This window comes from Notamacropus eugenii, chromosome 4, assembly GCF_028372415.1.
Source record: "Notamacropus eugenii isolate mMacEug1 chromosome 4, mMacEug1.pri_v2, whole genome shotgun sequence".
Lineage (NCBI taxonomy): Eukaryota > Metazoa > Chordata > Mammalia > Diprotodontia > Macropodidae > Notamacropus > Notamacropus eugenii.
This window is the reverse complement of record NC_092875.1, coordinates 41,285,152-41,308,254: the sequence shown is the minus strand read 5'-3', so window position 1 is coordinate 41,308,254 and position 23,103 is coordinate 41,285,152. Positions and strand designations below refer to the sequence as shown.

The 23,103-nt window shown below is 41.1% G+C and overlaps 1 protein-coding gene across 1 annotated transcript in view; it reads right to left on the bottom strand.

Annotated features, from left to right (window-relative positions):
* Positions 1–23,103, bottom strand: part of TMEM132B (transmembrane protein 132B) — a 469,297-nt gene that overhangs the window by 120,633 nt on the left and 325,561 nt on the right. The window contains exon 4 of the mRNA XM_072600715.1: positions 3,097–3,240. Coding sequence (XP_072456816.1) covers positions 3,097–3,240 — 144 coding nt within the window. The remainder of the gene's footprint in view (positions 1–3,096; positions 3,241–23,103) is intronic.

Below are 23,103 nucleotides of genomic sequence, written 5' to 3'. Positions count from 1 at the left end.
GGATATACAGGAAGCAAGTAGTAAAGCCAGAATTTGCACCCAAGTCTATCAGCGGATAAACTAGCATCTATTAAGTTCTGACTACCTGTCAGGCACTGTTTCACAAAAAATAGAGGTGGAGGGGAGAAGAGAACCTGGACCTGCTCCCAAAGAGCTCAGAGTCTACTAGGACAGACAACGTTCAAACAATTATACACAAACAACATATACAGGATAAATTGGGGATAGTCTCAGAGGGATGGCACTAGAGGTAAAAGTCACCACTGTATGTCATTTTATCCATGAAGAAACTGAGGCACAGAGAAGTTAAGCAAGTTTCCAAGGTCATACAGCTAGTAAGTGTCTGTGTTGGGTATGCTAGCTCAAAAGTTCTGGGATGCTAAGATTCTCAGTAACCATCATGTGGGCATGAATTCATAGGCACTGGGAAAGTCCCTTAAACATACTAAAATGTAAATGACCATACTAAGATCTTCCTGAAACAAGGAAACAGGTTTTGACTAGAAGAAAGTAAAACAGGAGTTGTACAGGACCAGCAAAGGGACATATAAGGGAAGCCTGAACGCTGCCAATGCCTTAGTCTATGATACATATTAATATCATTAATGTATTAATATAAATTCATATTAATTAATGATATTAATATGAATTAATACATATAAATCATGATAAAAATAACAAGAACACAGTGGCACAGTAGATAGGGCACTGAGTCTGGAGTTAGGAAGACCTGAGCTAAAAGCCAACCTCTGACACTTGCTAGCTATGTGATTTAGGGCAGGTCATTTAAACTCTGTTTGCCTCAGTTTCTTCATCTTTAAAATGGGGATAACAATGGCACCTACTTAATGTAGCTTGTTGTGAGGATGAAATGAAATAATATTTGTAAAGCACTTGGCACAGTGTGTGGCCCATAGTAGAATGAAAAAGGCAAAAGGGTAAATGTTTTGCCCAGCCTCCATGGGGGTCATGACCACATGTCCTGCCTAAGCAAACATGTTCTTCTTTCTTGGCTATCTTTACTTTGGTTCTTCTCTCCTAATCTCAAGTCAGTGGGTACCCCCAAGAAGGAGGTATCCAGATTTGGAATGCCAGAGGTCCGGAGGCCTTGGGTCTTACTGATTTGGAGCTGGCTGGTAGGTTTCATATCTGAGAACAGACACCAGTAAGAGGACTGGACTGAGCCTGGCTATTTGGACAGCAGAGTTGTAAACCCTGTGACAGGCTGAGATGAAATGGTAAAGCTGCTTGATGTAGTCATGAGGTTTAGATATTACCTCCTAGCAATCTCTGTCAAGAGACCTCAGTGAAGGTATTGAATTCTAGTTTAAGTTTGCTTTGGTTAATGGAAGGATTTGGTGCTTAGCATTCCTTTTGTGTGTAGTTATAAATTACCTATCCCATCCCTGGCTCACATGGGACATTGGATACAGCTTACGCTCTACCTTGGGAAGACTTTGACATGAGTCATAACCTCAGCCTTAAGAATTTTCCAGAAAAATTGGGGGACATAACAAAGTTACAAGTGTGAGAAAAGGGAGGCTGATCCCTTTCATTAAAAGCAGGGCTGAACCCAAACCAACGAGGAGTATCTCCATCCCCCCAGTCCTTTGGGTCTAGCATTGGTTCCTCAAGACCATTGTCAGAGGTGGGATGTGAAGTCAGGTCTTCCTTACTCAAAGGCCCACCCTCCACTCACTGTGGCCCTGTATGTTATTACACACTCACATATTTTTATTATACTTGCCAAGAGGCTATTTGTCAAATTAAGAAACCTGGGAAATTTAGTTCCATAACAAACCCCTTGTAATTAACTACATGAATTAGGATTTATAACGGATCAAAACCATGTTCCCAGACATAATTATGTACAGCAAAAGTCTTGCAGTTCTGTCACCAGCATAAAAATGGTGGAAGCATCAGTATACAACATTTTAATACCTACTATATGCCCTTGCTTGTTTCTAATTTACCTGTTTATTAATGACTTAAAATAATGCATGGAAAGAGGAATATTAATGATGCTGTACTTTAGTATGCATCCCAGAAAATGAACTATTTGGGAAGATAAAGTGAGAAGGAAGGAAGGAAAGAAGGGAAGGTAAAGGAAGGGAAGGGAAGGTAAAGGAAGGGAAGGGAAGGTAAAGGAAGGGAAGGGAAGGGAAGGGAAGGGAAGGGAAGATTCAGTAGGTGCTAACTATGTGCCAGGCACTGGGTTAAGTGGTAGAGATACAAATATGAGGAAAAAGAAAGTTCCTACCCTCATGGAGTTTACATTTTAATGGAGTAAGAAAACACACAAAGCAGAGCTGAAAGATAGGGGTTGCCATTCGCAGACAGTGGGGGGGGGGGATTATTTTGAAGTCTGGAAATCAGAAACAGGGCCAAGAAGGGAATGAAGACTAGCTTGGATACGTCCACAAAAATGGAGGTTCCAGAAATAATTCACCAATGGGAGAAACGGACAGGTCTTACAAAGGTATATCCCTGATTGAGAAGGCTGTAGAGATGACTATATTCCAGGGCAAAGAGGCCCCAGGGACAGAGGGAATTTCTAGCATAAAGTAGTGGTCAAGTCATAAATGAATTCTAAAAGCCAGGAAAAGGACTAAGAAGTAAATAGTCCATTTTAAGCTAGAAGGGCCTCATGAGACCATCTACTTCAACCATCTCATTTATTGACGAGGAAATTGAAGGCCAGGTTGATAATGATCTGTTCAAGCACATGAAACCAATCTAGCCCAATCTCCCAATTTACAGATGTAGAAACTGCAGACGAGAAATATCAAGTGACTTGTCCAATGTCGTATGAGTTAAAATAGCTAAGAGAAGACATATCTGAACTCGATTTGTCACCTACAAAATGAGGAAGAGGGCTATGATGATGACATAAAAGGTCTACTTTGAGCTCGAGACCTACGTTCCTCTGATCTTAACTCCACAGCTGGCTTTCTAGACACTATAGCCCACAGTGCCCCTTGCCAGTTAGTGTAGCAGTTTAGAATATGCCATACAAAGACCAGAAGAAAAGATTGCCAAAGTGATCTGATGCTAAGAAGAGCCAAAGGAATCTCTCCCACTCACCCCCCATCATACCTTAATGACGTCTTCATCTGTGGACTTACACTCCACTGCCTCTGAAACATCAACTACAGAGCCATCTTCTCCAACAGCAACCACTTTGACTGGAACGGAGACGGCCTTCCCCGTCAGAATAGCAGTGTTCAATACTTCCGTGTCCTAAGCACAAGCCACACATGCATATACACACACACACCAAAAGAGGAAAAAAAAAAAAAACTTGGATTAGTAGACATGGATATTAAATGAGGGTTTCTTAGCCAAGGAGTTCCCTGACCTTTATCCCTGCCTTGCAATTTAAAAAAAAAATTATATGTATGGGGAAATTTGCTTATTCCAAATAGAAAATTACCAACTACTCGATAGTGTTCATTCCTAGAATTAGATAATCAACTACATTTCCTCTACCATCTTCTCCATGCCTCCCTACGGGTGAGGTCATTTGTCACACCCTCTACAACCGCTGCTCAAGCTCTGCCTTTTCCCCCTACTCCCCACCCCCCGACCCAGGCATGCTAGACATCACAAGTACCAAGATAAAAGTCACTTTCAATATTTTCCAAATTGCTGGTAAAGACGTGTTTGGGGAAGTGATTTCCTGCTTTTCAAGGCTTAATTACATGGTGAGTGAAGCTTTCATTTCAATGTAGAATTAGAAAACACCATAGCACAATGAACAGCAAAATGCCTAATGCAAATCTGAATTTTTTTTTCTCATCAGCCCCTTCACTGACGCCTACCCACACGGACCACCTGGAGAGATTTTGCTGACCATTAAGCTTCATTCTGTCTCCTCCTCCACAGAATCATCCCTCTGGTGATCCCATTGGCCATGCCTTCATCTATAACCTCTGTGTGGAGGAAGTTTGATAAATTATCCCAAATGATCAGGTACTAGGGTCCCTAGCTTGTGAGTCTTTGGGTAATAGCACCAAAAAATAAGAACTGATAAAAATGTCTCAAGGTCTGAAGCAATTTTCCCAAGGATCATAGGAAAATAGAAGGGACCTCAGAGGTCATGTAGTTCAACCCCTTCATTTTACAGAAAAGGAAACTGAGGCTCAGGGAGCTTATGAGTGACTTGACCAAAATCATGCATTTTAATAAGCATCAGATTAGGATTTGAACTTGGTTCCTTTAGACCCCAGAGTCAATATTCTTTATACTGTACTACACTGCCTCCCTACGCCATCCCTGTAAAAAAATCCACCCTGTGACATCCCTGGCAAGCTGCCAATCAATAGATAGTCTATTACGTGCTTCAGCTTTGCCTAAGGCTCTCCAGTGGGGGCGCAGGGAGCCCATCCTTATGTTGTCAATCAATGAACACTTACTAAGTGCTTATTATATGCCAGGAACTGTGCTAAACTCTGGAGATGCAAAGAAAAGCAAAGGCATAGGCCTTGCCCTCAAGAAGCTCACATTCTAATGGAAGAAAGGCATGTAAATTACTGGGAGTATATAAGATATATCCAGATGAAATGGAAGGTAATTCAGAGGGAAGGCCCAACTCTGATCTGGTCTGAGCACAGAATGGGTCGCCATATGGAATTGAGCCTGGAGTCAGGAAAACTTATCTTCTTGAGTTCAAATCCAACCTCTGTCACTCACTGGCTGTGTAAGCTTGGAAAAGTCACTGTTTGCCTAAGTTTCCTCATTTGTAAAATGAGCTGGAGAAGAAAATGGGAAGCCACTCCAGTATCTTTGCCAAGAAAACCCCAAATGAGGTCATAAAGAATTGGACATGACTGAAAATTACTGAACCACTGAGTACAAATCAGAATAAATCTAATACCTTTTCTCTATGACAGCCCTTCAAATATTTGAAGATACCCTACGTATCCCCCACCCTACCCCCCCAAGCTTCTCTTCTCTGGGATAAATTAGCATGTCCAATTCCTTCCATCAAATCTCATGTGGCACAGTCTTCATCATCTTAGTGGCCCTTCTCTAGAAGTTCTTCAACTTATCATTGCCCTTATTAAAATTGTTGTTCAGTTGTATGTGACTCTTCATGACTCCATGAATCACAGCACACCAACATGGTCTATGGTTTTTCTTTTGGCAAAGCAACTGTAATAGTTTGTCATTTCCTTCTCCAGTGGATTAAAGCAGACCAGTAGAGTGACTTGCCCAAGGTCACATAGCTAGTAAGTGTTTGAATTCAGATTTGAACTCAGGTCTTCCTGATTCTTGGCCCAAAACTCTGGCCACTGACCCATCTAGCTACCTCCACTTCCTAAAATAGAGCATCCTGAATTAAAAACATAGTATTCTAGCTGTGTTCCAACCAGGACAAAGACAAGCAGGATGATCTTGGCCTTCCTTCTAGACCTCATCCATAGGTACAGAGTTGGAAAGAACCCCTTTAATCATCCTCTCATTTCACCCTCCATACACACACGCACACACACACAGAGACACATACATACGCACACACACACACATACACACACACACTTTTTATGGATAAACCCAGGCCTATGGGGATGTTAAGTGCCTTGCCAAAGTCACACAGTTAATAAGCATCAGAGGAGAGATCTGAACCCATTTCTTCTGATTCCAAAACCAGGGCTCTTTCTTCTGTTCCATATTGCGTCTTTAAGGAAGGCTAGGATCCCAATGGTATTTTTTGGCTACCATGTTGCACTGCTAATAATCCTCAAAAAACCTCCAGGTCTTTTTCCTACAAAATCTTGCCTGACCACACCAAAAACAGTACAATAACTATAATGCACTTATAGCAAGTAGCTATATGCAAGTAGCACTTATGTAGCACTTTAAAGTTAACAAAGTGTTTTACAAATATTATCTCATTTAATGATCATAATCTTTGAGGTAATTGCAATTATTAACCCCATTTTACACTTGAGGAAACTGAATCAGGCAAAAGGTAAGTAATTTGACCCAGGATGGCACAGTTGGTAAGTGTTTGAGACAGGATTTGAACTCAGGTCTTCCTGACTCCAGGACAAGTTCTCTGTCCACTGTGCCACCTGCATCACCCAAATATAGCTTGTAAGAGTGGGAAAGAGGACTAGATTTTAAATCAAAGAATACCTTGATCACTAAAGGCTTGTGTGCCTTTGGAAAAGTTGCTTCACATCTCTGACCTCAGTTTCCTCATCTGTACAATGAAAGGAGTGGCTAAAAGGCTTCTGAGATCCCTTTTTCTTGTACTTGAGATGTTTATTTTGGGAACCTAAGTATAAAACGTTGCCCCTTCCTCTGCCTATCTTGTTCTACTGTTGATAGATATGGTCCCACAGTCTTGACAGTATTCTCCAAGGCTTCACCAAGAACGCCTCAAAAGTCATAGTTCCAATCCACACCAACCTGAGTAATCTAACAAGAGTTGTCATTTCTACAACACTTTCAGATTTGCTAAGGGTCCTTTTGTCCTCACAACAACCTGATGAGAGAACCAGAGATAAGGAATCAGACTGGACCTGCGATTTCACCTGTATTGAGGACTCTCAAATGAGGAGCTCCCTCTACCAGTGTAGGCTGACACCTCCACTACAACTTAGAGACTCAGTGTTACCTAAACCACTTAGAAGTTAAGTGACTTGCCCAGGGTCACACAGCTATGAGTCAGAAGCAAGATATGAACCCTGGCTTTGAGGTCAGCTCTCTAACCACTATTTCACACTGAGATAGGAACCACAGGAATTTTTGTATCCATTTTCACAGATGAAAAAACTGAGAATGAGAGATTAAATAATTGGTTCAGGGTAACTCAACTCGGAAGCATTCAACACTGGGGTCTCCAAGTTAAATCTTCATTTTCATGTCACCAAACATCTTCATGCAGAACAAGACTGAACCATCCATCAAAAGACAGGTTTGTGTATATGTGTTTGTGTGTGTGTGTGTGTGGACATGAGGATGTGTGTGCACATGGTTTTATACAAGCCAGATGTTCCATGCCAAGAGCAGCTATTTTACCCTGATTTATGGTGATCAGTTTCACTCAAAACTGTCTAGGATTCTGAATGGGGAAACAAAATATATCCTTGGCAATTAGCTAACCTCAAGCCTCATTACTGTCAGTGAGTTCTGTGGTTTAAAAACTAGATGGTGTATACACACCAAAAATGGCCATGTGTAGAAATAGTGGACACCAAGGGTACTTAACCTTTTTTTTGTATTCTGGCCCTTTTTGACATTCTGGTGAAGTTTGTGGGCCACTTCTCTGAATCATATATTTAAATGCATAAAAAATATATAACATTTCAAAGGAAACTAATTTTAATAAAATAGTTCCCAAAATAATAGAGTAGGTCCACTAGCCCCAGGTTAAGGACCCCTGGACATGAACATTTTTCCCAATAAATTCAACTGCCCCAGGTTAAAGATCCTTGATCATCATCACTTTCCTAACAAGATCACCAACCCCAGTTTAAATACTTCTGGATATCAACATTTTTCTAACAAGTTCACTGAATCCAGGTTAAAAAATCTTGGTCATCAACATTTTCCTACCAAGATCACTAGCCCCTGGTTATGAACCTCTGAACACTAATATTTTCCTAACAAGTTCACTGAATCCACGTTAAGAAATCTTGTTCATTAACATTTTCCTAACCAGATCACCAGCCCCTGGTTATGAACCACATTTTTCTGACAAGGTCATGCCACCTCAGGTTTAGAATCCCTAGATACCATTTTCCTAACAGCTGGAGAATATCCACAATGATGGCGGGGAGACTTGAGATTATGCATAAATGGATTAGTTGAAGAACCTTAGCGTCTGTGTGATGATGGAAAGAACATTAAATTTGAAGGCAGGGGACCTAGGTTTAAATATCAGTCTGCTTGTTTTTATATAGTACCCGTGTGACCTTGGACAAATCACAACTTCATTGGGACTCAGATTCCCTATCTGCAAAATGAGGGGGTTGGACAGCTAACCCTAACGTTCTTTCTCTCTCCAAATTCATACTTATATGTCTAGCCTGGAAAAGAAAAGGGTTAAGGGATCATGAAAGCTATCTTCAAGTATTTAAAGTCTGTCATTCAGAAGAGAGATTTTCCTTCTTCTGATTGGAATCAGAAGCAGAACTAGATACCACAGAGAAAAGTTTCAAAGAAATCCATTTAGACTTGATATTTGAAAGAATTTCCTAATATGTAAATGTGGAATGAATTATTTTGGATGACAGATGAATGACCACTCATTGATGCTCAGGTATAGATTGGACTACATGACCACTGAGATTTCTTCCAACAGCTAGGGCAACTGGGTTGCGCAATGGATGGAGCACTGGAGTCAGAAAGACCTATGTTCAAATCTGACCTGAGACATTTACTTACTGTATGACCCTGGGCAAGTCACTTGACCTGTTTCCTAATCTGTCAAATGAAAATGATAATATTATCTACCTCCCAGAGTTGCTGTGAAGATCAAATGAGATAATATTTGTGAAATGCTAAACACAGTGCCTGGCACATAGTAGGCATTATGCTAGCTATCATCATCACCATTATCATTATCCATCATCGTCAGCATTCCAACCTGGAAAAGTCTGTGATTCTGTAATTAATCTCTTGTCCTATTGACCTCACAAAGATATCTTGAGGCTAAAATACAAACTGTGAAAGCAACACTGAAAAAAAAATCATGGCGTGTTCCATAACTTGAAGGCTTTATCATTATTTGAAATAAGAATAATCTCAAAGCCAAGTAACATCACGATGATGGGCTCTGTTCAATTTCAGCTTCCTGTGAGTTCTGGGAAGCTCAGAAAAAAAGAAGAAATAAGCCTAGAGCACACCAGTACACCCTCAGCCACCTGGTGTTTTCTTTCTGACCTTTCAGAATTGCTCTAATTTTGATCAAATTCTATCTTGTTCTCCCATTGCCCACAGACACCTGAAAAAATACAGATTTCTCTGATTACAAGTCAGAAGTAAACTTCTCTTCAGGGAGAAAACAAAAAAAAATGAGGGCATGTATTACAATTTAAATGATGACTTTCACTTCTAACACCCCATATTACATAACTAGTAAAGTCTACATGGGCCCTACTTTAAAGATTATTTTTGGATTCTGATAATATGTTATCCGTAAGGCAATATATAATTTCAAAGTTCAGTTATCCGCCTGCTTGTCCCCTTAGAATGCAAAGGAAAATCATTTTAAATAAGGGAGCCTTTGGACAAAGTCAATAAAAATTCAGTTTGACTCAAGGCAGAAGCTTTTTCAGTAGTGTCTCTAGGTTTTAGAGACAAAATTTAATAAGGAAAAATGTAAAGTTTTGAGCTTGGGTTCAAAACATCAATGTCACAATTATAAGATGTGACTAAATAACACTTCACACAAAAGGGGGGATTAATAAAATGCATGTTGTTTGATGACCAACAGTATAAAATGACCCTGAAAAAGTTGATGAGGAAAGTGTGATTCTTACTGTACTCTGCCCTCATCAGATCATCACTAGAGGGCCATGTTCAGTTCTGGATACCCTATTTTATGCATATATTGTTAAAATTCTTACTGACATTTATCACAACCTTCATTTCAGAATCTGCCCCTCTTCTTCCTCTACTCAGAGAATCATCTCTAATAAAGAACTAAAAAAGAAAGCCAAAAAATGAGTTCAATAAAGCTAACCAGCCTATTAATCAAATATGACAGTATGTACAATTTTCCACACCCATAGTCCCCCACTTCTGAAAAGAAAGAAGAGAGAAGTGCCTTCTTTCATCTCCTCTTTGGGGTCAAGTTTAGCCAGTGTAATTAAGGATGCCACATTTTAGGAAGGACATAGACAGATTGGAAGATATAGAAGAGGACACTCAGGATGGGGAAAAGATTCATGGCCATCCTGTATGCAAATAAATGAAAAGAATTAAAGATACTCATCCTAGGAAAAGAAGATTCAGAGGGAATGTAATGTCTGTCTTCAAGTATTTCTTCCTACGTAGAGGAGGGAAGGGGAAGGGAATGAACATTTGTACAGCACTTACTATGTTCCAGGCACTGTACTAAGTGCTTTTTTTTTTTTTTTTTTTTTTTTTTTTTACAAATATCTCATTTGATCCTCACAACAATCCTGAAAAATAGGGGGAGTTTATTATCTTCATTTTAAAAGAAAATAAGGCAGACAGAGGCGAAGTGACTTGCCCAGGGTCACACAGTTAGCAAGTGTCTGAGGCTAGATTTGAATTCAGGTTTTCCTGATACCAGAACTTGCTCTCTGTGCATTTATTATCTAGATGCCTCTGCCTAGGAGGGATTAGAATTGTTCTGCTTGGTCCAGGAGGCCAAAATCAAAAATTATGGAAAGAAGCTAGATCAAGAGGAAGATGTTAAAGGAAAAGGGACTTCTGAATCATCAGAGCTGTCCCAAAGTGGAATGGTTTGCCTGAGAAGTTGGTCGGTCTTCCCTTAGGAGATATATTCAAGCAGAAGGCATGGGTGGCCTTGTCAGCAGTACTATAGTGAAGATTCTTATACAGTTTCAAGATGACTTATGGAGTCTCTTCTAACTCTGAGACTCTGTTAAAAAAATTCTATTGCAGAGAATCCTCAGGGATCATTCAAACAGTCTCCATATCTAGTTCCTTAACAGGGTTCAAAAGCGGCCAGTAGGTACATGCCATCTACCAGCTCAAGGAAGGATACTGGCCAGTGGATACCAAGGTTAGGTCTCAGAGCTTTTCTGGGTCAAGTGCACTGATGGCACTAGCAGAGAGAATGGGGGGAAGAAGTAGGTACCAAACCTCTCTGCTGGCTGTGACTTTCAAACAGATGGCCACTAGCAACAAAGAGACGGTCATTGTCTATTTTAAGGTCAGCAGAGCAAATGAAAAGCATGAAATGTGCCCTTTATGCTTAATATCCTTGGGGGGGAGAAGAACTTCACCTTCTTTCTAGAATGTTCATCTGAACCTGATACTTCACAGTAGCACAGAGGTATCTCTATATATAGACACCTCTGTTGTACATATGTTTTAAAGTACACACTTTTTTATCATAAGAAAAAGGAATGCCATATTCTGATACCTGGCGTCTGTGTTATAACAGAAAGCCTCCTGGACTTGGAACCAGAAGGCCTGTGCACATCCTTATTGCACAACCTTAGCAAGTCACAATCTTTCCAGATCTTTGCTTGCCCATCTGTAATATGGGTATAATGATCCCCCACAGGCATGCCATGAGGAGAAAATAGGCAATGACCATAAAGCATTATGGAATACTAAAGCCCTATATATCAATGCAACAAATATCTACGATTATGTGCCTACCATATGCAAGGCATATGGTGCCTTGTATCATCATATGATGATACAAATAATAATTATAATAATAAAACCCAGTTTCTGCCCACCAAGAGTTAATATTCTACTGAGGGGGCAGGGTGGTATGTGACTTACACAGAGATGTAAATATATTTGAAGGAAATCTCTTTTGGAAAGAGATTCTTGGTTAGGTACAAGTAGGCTGGATGGCTGCTGAGGTCCTTTCCCACTCAGAACGTCTTTGAAAGGCAGGCTTGGAGTCTGGGGTTCCCTTTAGAGCAGCAGCCATTACACCCTACGCTTCCACCAATTCAGGTGGGTCCTGGTTATTCACATGGCCGGCTCTCTCACTGCATAATAATTACAGAAGTGTTTATCTCTGATTCCTTCTTGATTCCTGAATGCATTAGCACCTCACCAGAGCTCTGCTTAATTACAACTGTAACCTGCTAATAGTGTTTCTTTGTTGTCTGAAGGAATCTTCTTATCCAGCTCGGGCTAAATTAAAATTTAATACAACATCGGGTTGCCACAGAACTAGCAAGCAAATGACAGCTGCTTAATTAAAACCTAAACCTGATTAGATGGCCCTGCTGAGAGAAATACTCTAGAGGAAGAGGATGAAACTATTCAAACTCAAGTCCACAAGAATGGCTTTATTTAAATATGAATAACCATCGGTAGAAGTCTACGTAGGGCCAGCTCCCTGCTAGAAACAAAGACTCCTGGAATCTCACAGCTGGAAGAAACCTCCAAGGCCACAGAGCCCAACCTGTACACTCCAAAAGATTTCCATTTTCAAGGCAGCAAAGCCTTGAGTGCCAGAGGCCCTCAATAGTAGATTATTAGTATGAGCATATACACCTTGAAAATAGGCAAACATTACAAAATGATTTATTTTTTCATTGATTGTTTAGAATTAACCAAGTGATGGAAAAAATGGGAATCGTGCAACTTAAGTTTAAAAGTGTATCATGTATTACATTTTTGGTTTTATTTCTGGAGAACTAACATTTACAAGCACATCCCCAGGTTATAAGAAATAATGGGAGGATGGTTTCGGAGAAACTTGGGAAGATTTGTATGAACTGATGAAGAGTGAAGTGTGCAGAATCAGGAGAACACTTTATGCAGTAGCATAAATATATGTCTGTGAAGACAAATAACTTTGAGAGACTTAAGAACTCTGATCAAACACTATTCTTGATGAATATGATGGAACATGCTATCCGTGATAGGACAGGGAAGGAATGGACTCAGGGTGCAGTCTAAGACATATTTTTTGGAGCTGGTAGCCTTAGGGATTTTTTTTACTTCACAATTTTTTATGAGAGTTTTTCTTTTTTTCCGGTAGGGAGAGGAAGAAGAAGAGAGAAGGAAAAGAAGGAGGAGGAGGAAGAGGAGGAGAAGGAGAAGAACAAGAAGGAGAAGGAGAAGAAGAAGAAATTATAAATAAATAATAATTGGGAAAACAGATTTATGTTAACATTAAGTTATTTAAATTTAAATGAATTTTATATTTATTAACAAATTTATATCTAGATTGAAAGATTTAAATTAAATTTAAAATAAAAACAAATTTTTTTAAGTATCAAAGAAATGGGAGTTTACAATTACTGGGCAATCAGGAGAGTATAGTAGATGATGACCTAGGTTCAAATTTTGCCTCAGACACTTAATTAGCTGTGTGATCCTTGGTGAGCTTTTTAACTTCTTCTGTTTTTGTTGCTTACTTGTTTCCTGACATTAGTCCAACTCTTGAAGACATCTTTGGGATTTTCCTTCAGTGAGAGGGAAGCCACTACCTTCCTGGTTAGCCCATTCCACTTGTTGTTATTCAATCCTGAAAACCTCTTCATGACCCCATTTGGGGTTTTCTTGGCAGAGATACTGAAGGAATTTGCCATCACCTTCCCCAGCTCACTTCATAGATAAGAAAACTGAAGCAAACAGAGTCACATAGCTAGTAAGGTGTCTGAGGCTAGATTTGAACTCGTGTTCCTGACTCCAGGGCCTTTGTTCTATCCACCCTACCACCTAGCTGCCCTGAGAATTGGGATTTCTAAGACAGGAAGATAAGTGCATATGGGGGAGATTCTGTGCAAAAGCCCAGAGATAAGAGGGAGTCCAAAGAAAAGCAAGATAGCCAATTTGGAGCAGAGGCAAGATGGCAGAGCAGAAAGATGCACTTACTCTAGCTCTTACCCCACAGCCCATAAAATACCTATATAGAATGACTCAACAAATTCTAGAGCAGTAGAAGTCACAGAATGATGGAGTGGAGGAGATTTCCAGCCCAGGGTGACCTGGAAGGCCTAAGGGAAAGGTTTGTCACACTGGAAGCAGAGTGGAGCACAGCCCTGCCTTGGCCACATGGCACTGGGAGGAGCAGAACCAGAGCAGGCCTCAGGGGTGGAATCCCCAGCAGCAGTGGAGGTTCTCAGATCCCTCAACCCACAAACACCAAAGGCAGCTTCAAAGGTCAGTGAGAAAGCTTTTGCACCTCGGTGACAAGGGAGCAGGGTCCTCCCCTAGCCCTTGCCCCAGGTGGCGGGGAGGCAGAAGCAGCGTGTGGCAGCTGGGGCAGCAGTGGCCAAAGCAGGCAGCAACTAGCATCCATTGTTGAAGCCCTCACCTTAAAGGCCCTGGGGGATTTGAGCAGCTGATCTGAACCTCAGCCCTGAGTGGTGGCCCTGCCCTCTGCCTAAAGATCCTGGAGGAATTGAGCAGCTGATCTTAATCTCACACTGACTGGCAGCCTGGCCCTGGGAACCCTCTGCCTAAAGCCCCTGGGGGAACTGAGCACCTGATCTGAATCTCAGCCCTGAGCACAGTCCTGGGGTACAGAGCAGTGCTGGCGCAGCAGAGCTGGAGGCCATTGAGGAGTAAACTCCTCTCCATCGATTGTGCCACCTTGGAGGAACTGAGAACTTACAAGTCCTCAGAGTATATTCTACTCTTGATAAAGGACCCAAAAGTCAAGTAACTGGTTGAGAAAATGCCCAAAAAAAGGGGAAAAAAATATGACTATAGAAGGTTACTTTCTTGGTGAACAGGTATTTTTTCCCATCCTTTTGGATGGGAGTCCTCCTATTCATCAGGATGACTGAAGATGACTCAGGATGCGATGGGAGAACCTGGCCATTTTATCACATTCTCACTTTGAGTGAGACCCACCCATTCAATGAATAGCCCTCTTTAAGTAGTTACTCAAGTGATGTCCCCTTTTAATAAAAAAAAAATCAAATAGGGAAGGAAAGACCCTCTCCCCTCCTTTCTTCTCTCTCCTTTCCATGGTCAAAAGTTGCTTTTTTTTCTTTGAGTTTACTGACTATATTTCTTGCTCAAAGACCAAGACTTAAACCCAATTTCCTCGGAGCTCACAAATTAGACAACAAGTCCCTACCCACCTAGCACAGAGTGAATATAAATACTAAATGAAAGGAAAGAAGGAAGGAAAGAGAAAGAAAGGGAAGGAGAAGAAGAAGGGTAAAGGAGGGGAAGGAAAGGACAGAGAGAAAAGGGAAGGGAAGGAGGAGGATAAGGGAAAGTGGAAGGGAGGAGAGGAGAAAGAAGGGAAGGGAAATGAGGGGAGGAGGAAGGAGAAGAGGAAGAGAGAGGAGAAAAAGAAGGGGAAGGGAGGGAAAGGGAGGACAAAGGAGAGGAAGAAACACCTACATAAATACATTCCATATACTGTAAGCGATATTTCATTTGTATTTTCTTTGTATTACCAGGGTAACACACAGTGTCTGACACAGATGATGCCTGATAAATGCCTTCCAGTTGACTGAACAAAATTAAGCATACGCAAAACATATCTTCATGACTGCATTACTCTTAATTAAGAATGCCATAGGGGTGATACCTGCTTCTGATTCGGTTTAGACTAGATGTCTGCTTAGGTCCCCTTTGTCCCTAATGAATATACAGTTTGTGATAGGAAGAGAGAGGGATGGACTGTCTAATGAAAGAAGGATTTAAGGAAGGCAAGGTGGGGTGGGGGCAGAGATGGGCGAGGGAGAACAAGGACACAGGTGAAATCTGATTTCCCTGAAGGTATGCCAGATGAACTTGCAAACACAAACTGTTTGGCGGATATACAGCGGCTTCTAGACAGAGCCATCCTGCTGGCAGCCACACCATCATGTGAACACCCTTGCACCAACTTGATGCAAATGTGTGATCTGTGGAGTCTTAAGAGAAGGTACAAACCCACCAAGCAGACACTAGACTAGGACATAGCATCACTGCTCAAAATGCTAACAAGAAACCTCCATCAAACAGAAGCATCAAGAGAGGCATAATGGGAAATCTGGGAGAAAAGAATTGTCACGTGTCTCTGTCGGCAAATTTGACAGTGAAGTGCCTTTTGGCAATCCACTTGAAAGGATTGTCTTTCCAAGGAGGGAGGGGGAAGATGAATCCTTTGCAGACTCACTTCTCATTCTATTTTTGTACCTTCCTTGTGAATCAGTATGATTTTGGAAACAACTTGATGGAGGGCCTTCTCAAAAAAGGCACTTTTTTAAAAAAAATGTAATTTATAGCAGAGATTATGACACTTTAAAAAAATTGATAAATTATTCACCAACTTTCTCTTCAGATCAAAGAGCAAGGCAGTATAAGTCTATTAAGCCAACTTAATATATAAATTAGATGCTTTGCTAAATTATTATAATCCAAAGCAATTCCAATGTGCTTTCCCAGCATTTCTGAAGAGCCTTTTAGAACTGGAATACATATTAATGAAACTGCTGGGTACAAAGCTATTTTTATTTTCCCAACTGCATCAAATAGGAGTCCACCATTTCTTTATCTGCCTGATAATCACGCACCAGGATTATGTATCAAGTCTATAAAAAGTAAAAATGATCCATCCCCAAGCATTTATTAAGTGCCTACTATGTGCCTAGTACTAGGTACCTACTGTGTGCTAGGTATTGGGAACAGGGATAGTCACTGGAGATGTGATTTCATTAATATAGGGCACTCTTAGATGAAAAAATGCTCCCTCCACATAGATTTCTGCACCTAATCTGCATCTTAGACTCTGAAAGAGATGCCTATAATACTGAAAGGTTAAGTGATTTCCCTGAGGTCTGTGTCAAAAGGTGGGATTTGAACCCATGTCTTCCTGCCTCCAAGATCATGTGTCTATTTACTATGTCATACTGCACTATGCTAGGTAATAGGAATATAGACAAAATGAATTAGTCCCTGGGGGAAGAAGGGAAAGGATAAGTACCTATGGAAGTAGATATGAAATGAATACAAAGTGATTGAGGAAGTCTGAAGGGACCAGGAAAGGTCCCATATGTAGAAGGTGGTCCTTGATCTGGAATTCTAAGAGGGAGTGCCTTCTAAACATAGCAGATTACCTGGACAAAGGCATGGAAGGCTGGAGATGGAGTGTAGTGTGTGAGGCAATCTGACTAGACCATAGAGTCTTTGGAGGGGAGTCATGTCCAATAAATGATACTTGGAGGGTAGGTTGAAAGCAGGTTGTAGGGGGCTTTGAATGCCAGAGTAGCTTGTGTTGACTCTTAGTGGAAACAGGAAGGTATTGACATATATTAAATAGGGGAATGACATGGTCAGACTTGTGTTTGGTACCTGACATCGAAATTGCTAGATATATCAAGAGCAATATATAGGACAGAGGAAGGGTGACAGAGCAGATCAACACTAGACGTGGAGTCTGGTCAGATCTGGATTTGAATCCTTCAGAAATATGGTAGCTGTGTGACAATAGGCCAAGTCAATTAACCTCTCTGAAACTTAGATACCTCAAAGAGTTGCTATGAGGAAGAGACTTTGGAAACCTCCGAGCACTATATAAATATGTTCTTGTTATCATTATAGAGTACAGCCCTTACCCTTCCTGCCCATAACTTTGACTGCTCCTTCTTCTTCCTTCCTATTTTCTTTCCATTAGTTCCTTTAATTCAACTCAGTCCAAGTAACATTTATTAGAGACCTCCTATGTGTCAAGTACTTTGTTAAATGATGAGGATTCAAAGACAAAACAACAAAACAGTTGCTGTCACCAAAGAGTTTATACTCTACTGGAGAGAAACACGCATCTGCATCTAAGTCGATCCACGGCATAAGTAATACAAAGTCATTTCAAGAGATGGAGGTATCAACAACTGAACTGGGGAAAATGGGAAAAGTCTCAAAGGAGATGCCACGAGCTGCATCTTAGAGGAAACATCTCAAAAAAACTGAGTTCAGATCCTGACTTTGCTGCTTCTTGTGGCTCTTGATGATTCTTCTTCCTCAAAGAAAACCAATGAATCCACAGGTGAATTGGACTTAAGTGAGGCAGGGCTGTGCAAAATCCTCAGCCTCCCTCTCTCCTCCAGAGTCATTGGGGTCCCATGGCAAGACGTAAATCAGGATGACTGCCGATGGTCCCTCCACTCTTTGTTATATAATCTCAGTCACTCACTTTGGGCCTCAGGTTCCCCATTTAAAAAATCAGAGTTGACTCTCATAATTTTGTAGATTCCTTCGCACTCTAAATATATGAACTTAGAGTCCTATGATGACCATTAAGGGCTTTTTCCATTATCTTATCATGCATAGAGGGGACCTTGGGTGCTACTTCAGCAGGGTCAAATTTCTGGGAGGTCCTACCAAAAGCAGGAAAGGTTCCAAGCACAGGCCTACATTGGCCCATATGTCTGTTCTCTAAGAACCTTTCTGGACAAGGTTGAGCAGACTCACCAGCAAATTGGCCACAGAGAATGAATAGTTTCATGAGAGCCAATCTAATCGTGACTATGCCTTAGTCAGATGAATCTGGGTGTGCCCTTTCCAACCAAATTGAGTGTTACTGAGATAGAGGAGGAGGATGACAAAGAGGAGGAGGAGATAAAGGAGAAGAGAGAGAGGAGGAGGACAAGGAGGAAAGGAAGGGGAAGAGGAAGAACAAAGGCTAGGAGAAGAGAGAAGGAGGAGGAGAGAAAAGCAGACAGTAGAAGAGGAGGAGAAAAAGGAAAAGGAGAAGGAAAAAACAATGGTAAAAAGAGGGTAGAAAAGGAGGCGTACAGTTGAGGTTGAGACATGCCCAGTGTCAGCTAAACTCAAATTTGCTCCATCCTTTAAACCAAAGGAACTTAACTTGGGGTCCATTAATTTTTTTAATGTTTTTGATAACTATATTTCTCTGTAATTGTCTTTCTTTTTACAATCCTAAGTATTTTACTGAATGTACTTAAAAACAATTCTGGATAGAGGTCCATGGATTTCACCAGGCTGTCTGCACAACGGGGCTGGGACACAAATGAAATTATAAATCCCCAATTTAACCAATGTATCATGAGTTTGGATAAATCTATTTTTTATAACAAATGCTATTAAATTTGGGAGCAATCGATATATTTTTGTCTGTGTGTTTATAAACATGGATCATATTTGGTAACCTCCAAACAAAAGAAAACAAGTTATCCAATTTTACTTTCAAATAAAAATAATAATAAAAGTTGCTCAGATTTCCATAGTGTCAGAGTTTACAAAGCGCTCTTCTGACAAGAACATAGATTGATTTGGATATTTTTTTCTTGTCTAGACCTGAGATGTCATCAGGTGTAGAAAATTCCCCCTACCCATGCAGAGAAGCAACTCATCATCTTAGGGAGTTGACGGAGGCACAGGTGGGTGAAGACACTTATCAAAGGGAACACAGTTAACATGTCAGAGACAGGAAGTGAATTGAGAGGCCCTTTTGCAAAATTTTGTCTTTGTATTCTGAGCACACAGCAGAGTTTACAGCTGATAGATGCATATTTCTTTTTCTTCCTTTATCCTCTTTTACTTTTTTCTTTCTTCTTCCTTTCCTCCTTGACCCCTCCTTTCTTTTTTTCTTCCTTTCCTTCCTTCTTACCTCCCTTCCAGGGCAGCTAGGTGGTATAGTGGATGGAGCACCAGTGCAGGAGTCAGGAGGGCCTGAGTTCAAATCTCACCTCAGACACTTGACACTCACTAGCTGGGTGACCTTGGGCAAGTCACTTAACTCTAATTGCCTCATCCTGGGTCATCTCCAGTCATCCTGATGAATATCTCGTCACTGGATTCAGATGGCTCTGGAGGAGAAGTGAGGCTGGAGACCTGCACAGCCCTCCCTCACTCAAAACAAAGTCAGGTGCAAGTCATGTCATCATTTCTCTGATGGCATGGTCTTCTTTGGCAATGGATAAACACTTTCCTTCTTTCCTTCCTCCCTCTCTCCTTTTCTTTTCACTTTTCTTCTTCCCGCCCTCCTTCCTTCCTACTCAATCACCTATCTACCACATTCCTGTTGCAAAATTATTGTTACCATTTTGCAGATGAAAAATTAATGTCCCAAAGGATTAAATGACCTACACAGAGGTCGCATGACTATTTTGGTGTCAGCACCCAGTTACTTGAGCCTTCCAAAAAAAAATTACTTCATTTTTACTTTGGCACATAATTAGTTCCTAAAGTTTGCTGAATTAATTAATTAATTCAAACCCAGGTGCCTGCTAACTGGTAGTACAGTGATGCTACTAGGCGGTGCTGTGGGTAGAGTATTGAACTTGCCATCTGGAAGGGCTGACTATAAATCTTGCCTCTGGATGCTGTGCAGCTTCAAATAAGTCACTTTAAACACACCCCTCTCTGTTTCTGCATCTATAAAATGAGTGGGGGAGGAGGGTCTGATATTCCAGTTTACCCTGCTGCCCCCAAAAATACTTTTTTTCTGTTGCCACAAAAACTAAGCTACCTGCTCACATGCAGTTACCTTGCTTTTATCCCATGCTGATAGTGGCACACTCATTATTTCTAATTGGCACCATCTGGCAAGGCTCAGGATGGCATGCCAAGGTATCGAAGGTTTCCCACATCTTTGTGTAACTGAGCTCAACATGTCTCTCCATAGGTAGGCACTTTTTAAATGGCACTTGATGATGCTGGCACATAATAGCCTAGCCCACCCAGAGAGGTATCTGCCAGACCCTCCTTGAGAGAAGGGAAATTAGAAGATAGATACTTACCTGGCAACAGGTAGCAAGGAGCTTTTCTATCAAATTCAAGCCCCATGGATATTAAAATTTCCCAACTTCACTCAGACGAGGCCCTAGACTTGGCATTCGGTGACTGATTCTAGTCATCTTGTTCTAGAAGAGTAAAACATTAGTGGGGTAGGGGTGATGAAGACAGGGAAGGCCATGCACATCTTCCCTTGTTGCCTCACTAAAAGTTTTCTTCTTTGGAAAGATAATTGAAGCATGACAGAGGGGTGGAGATATCGCTAATAGACCTAGTAATTTAGATTTCATAATGTTCAGGGATCCCCTAACATCCATAGTTAATCTAATTTCTCTATTTAGACATATGATGGAATTCTAAAAGGACTTTCAACCGCCAAAATGCTAAGGATTTCCTGCCTCCCATGTTCAATGTTCACCTTTTACTCAGTGATGAGGACCTAACATCAGATTCTATACCTGCTTGTCACCAGACTCTCTGCCTCCAAGATCTGCAATGCAACATGCCCCTCTTTCAGATAGTGAGGTCTTCATGTTTCTTCTGTCATTATAATCCTTCCCATTCACTACCTTCCACTTTCCCCCTAACCTTTCCTCTCTTATCTTTGGGCATCTGACTCAGACCACTGGTCCTCTGCTCTGCAGGGGAGTTTAGGAGAAAGCATATTGAAGATAGAGTCAAAGACTGAGAATTCAGGGTCTAGTTCAATTTAAGTCAATTTGCTGAACATTTACTACCCACTAATCATGGGTAAAACATCTTGGTATATCCCAGAGACACAAAGTCAGAAAGAAACCATTCTCTGCCTCCTAAGAGCTTATATTCCATCTGCATCCTAGTCCATAGGCCAGTTATAGGGTGCTTTAAAACAAAGACTTATCAAACCTTAATTTGCTCATCTTCATGTAGCGCCCTTTTCTGGGCTACTTGACCAACATGCACAACTTGGATGGACTCCAGAAAGTGTTCTTGAATCCACAGAGTCCAGCTGCTACTTTGGACTTCAGAGCACACTGTAGGATTGTACTCCTAAAAATCATAGCTCATGAGCCCCCACCAGACTGCTTTTCTTTAACAGGCATTCAGTAGACAACAATTAATTTTTAGCAAAGGCACTTAATAAGATATAGTAAAAGCAGCAGCCATAAAACATTACTTCCCCAAAGTCTGGGATACACTTCCACAAATATGCACTGCAGCCACAATGAATAATCAGAACAAATTTATAGAACAGTGGAAACATGTCCTAGGCTACTCCATCTTCTGCATACTATCAGGTCTTAAAGTCTTTTTTTCTACTACAGAGTATTTGCAAATCTCAACTCCCAACTGCCAGTTTCATCTCTCTCTTAAATTCATAGCCAGCCTTCCTTCTCTGCTGCCTGGTCTGCAGTTAGGAAAACTTGAATTCAAATCTGGTCTCAGATACTTACTATGTGATCCTGGGCAAGTCACTTAACCTCTGTCTACCTCAGTTTCCTCAACAAGCCTGGAGGCAGCATTCAACCATGCTTTGGGGAAAAGAGATAGGGAGAATAAGACCAGAGCCTGGGCTACACCCAGAATTGAACATACTTTAACTATGACCTGACTAGGACAGAGGCCAGTGGGTGGTAGAAATTTATTCTATTTGACTCCAAAGGCAAAACTAGGAGCTATGGGTGAATGTTACAAGGAGGTAGATGTCTGCTTTTCAGAAGCTGAACAGTCAACAAACATTTACCATGCTCACAAGTGGTATTTGGTTCCCTCCTCATTAGTGGTTTTCAAGCATTAGTGGTTTTCAGATGATCCCATTTCAAAGATAACATTAGAAGTGTTTTCTACTCAAGTATGGGTTGGACTAGTTGGACTCAAATGTCACTTTTATTCCCTCCCCCTTCCGCACCTTCTGCTTCTTGAAAATCATGTGAATATTACCATTGCCAATGGAGAGGGCATGACAGTGCCTATGTCTCCGCTCATCATCCCTATGATTCCCAAGACCAAAATCCCCTTCCCTGGTCACCACCCCCAAATATGGGTTGTCATCCCTTATAGAATGGAAACTCCTTGAAAGCAAAGACAGTCTTACTTTTGACTGGTATTCCTAGAGCTTGACACAGTGTTAGCCTCACGTTTGTTTATGCCCCCCTGGTTCTACGTTAGCCATTTTGCTGTTTTGTTGTAAAGCTCATTTAGAAGAATGCACATGAATGTGAGCACTTTGCAACTGAATTTCTCTGCTTAGATCCCATCTTCCCCAGCACACAGTAGGGATCTGATCTAATGGAACTAGCAAAGGTTGGGGGGTTGAGAAGCCAAGGCTGGCAGAAGGCAGAGTTGGAAAAGGGCAAGCAGGGGTTTCTACCTCTGTGCAAGACTTCAGGCCTGGTGATTCAAAGAAGCTGCGATGCAAACAAAAGGCTCTGCATATAATTGTAGGTCTCTGTCAATAATAATGAAAATGTTATTGTTGGCTAGCAACACCTTTTTTCAAGGGAGGGGTCCAGACCTGCGATCTCAAGAGTAGAGAGAACTCCAAGAGGAGAAACCCTTCTGTGGATGAGATCAACAATTCATCTATACCCAAGAGTCATCCAGGGCACTAATCTCTAAACAGGTTTGATTATAATGATAGATGATCAGAGAGAGAGAGAGAGACAGTGAGACACAGAGAGAGAGATGGACTGATAGAGTGGGCAGAAAGATGATAGAAAGATAAATGTTTAAAAAAAGAGAGATAGAGATAGAGATGGATGGATAGAAGGAGATAGA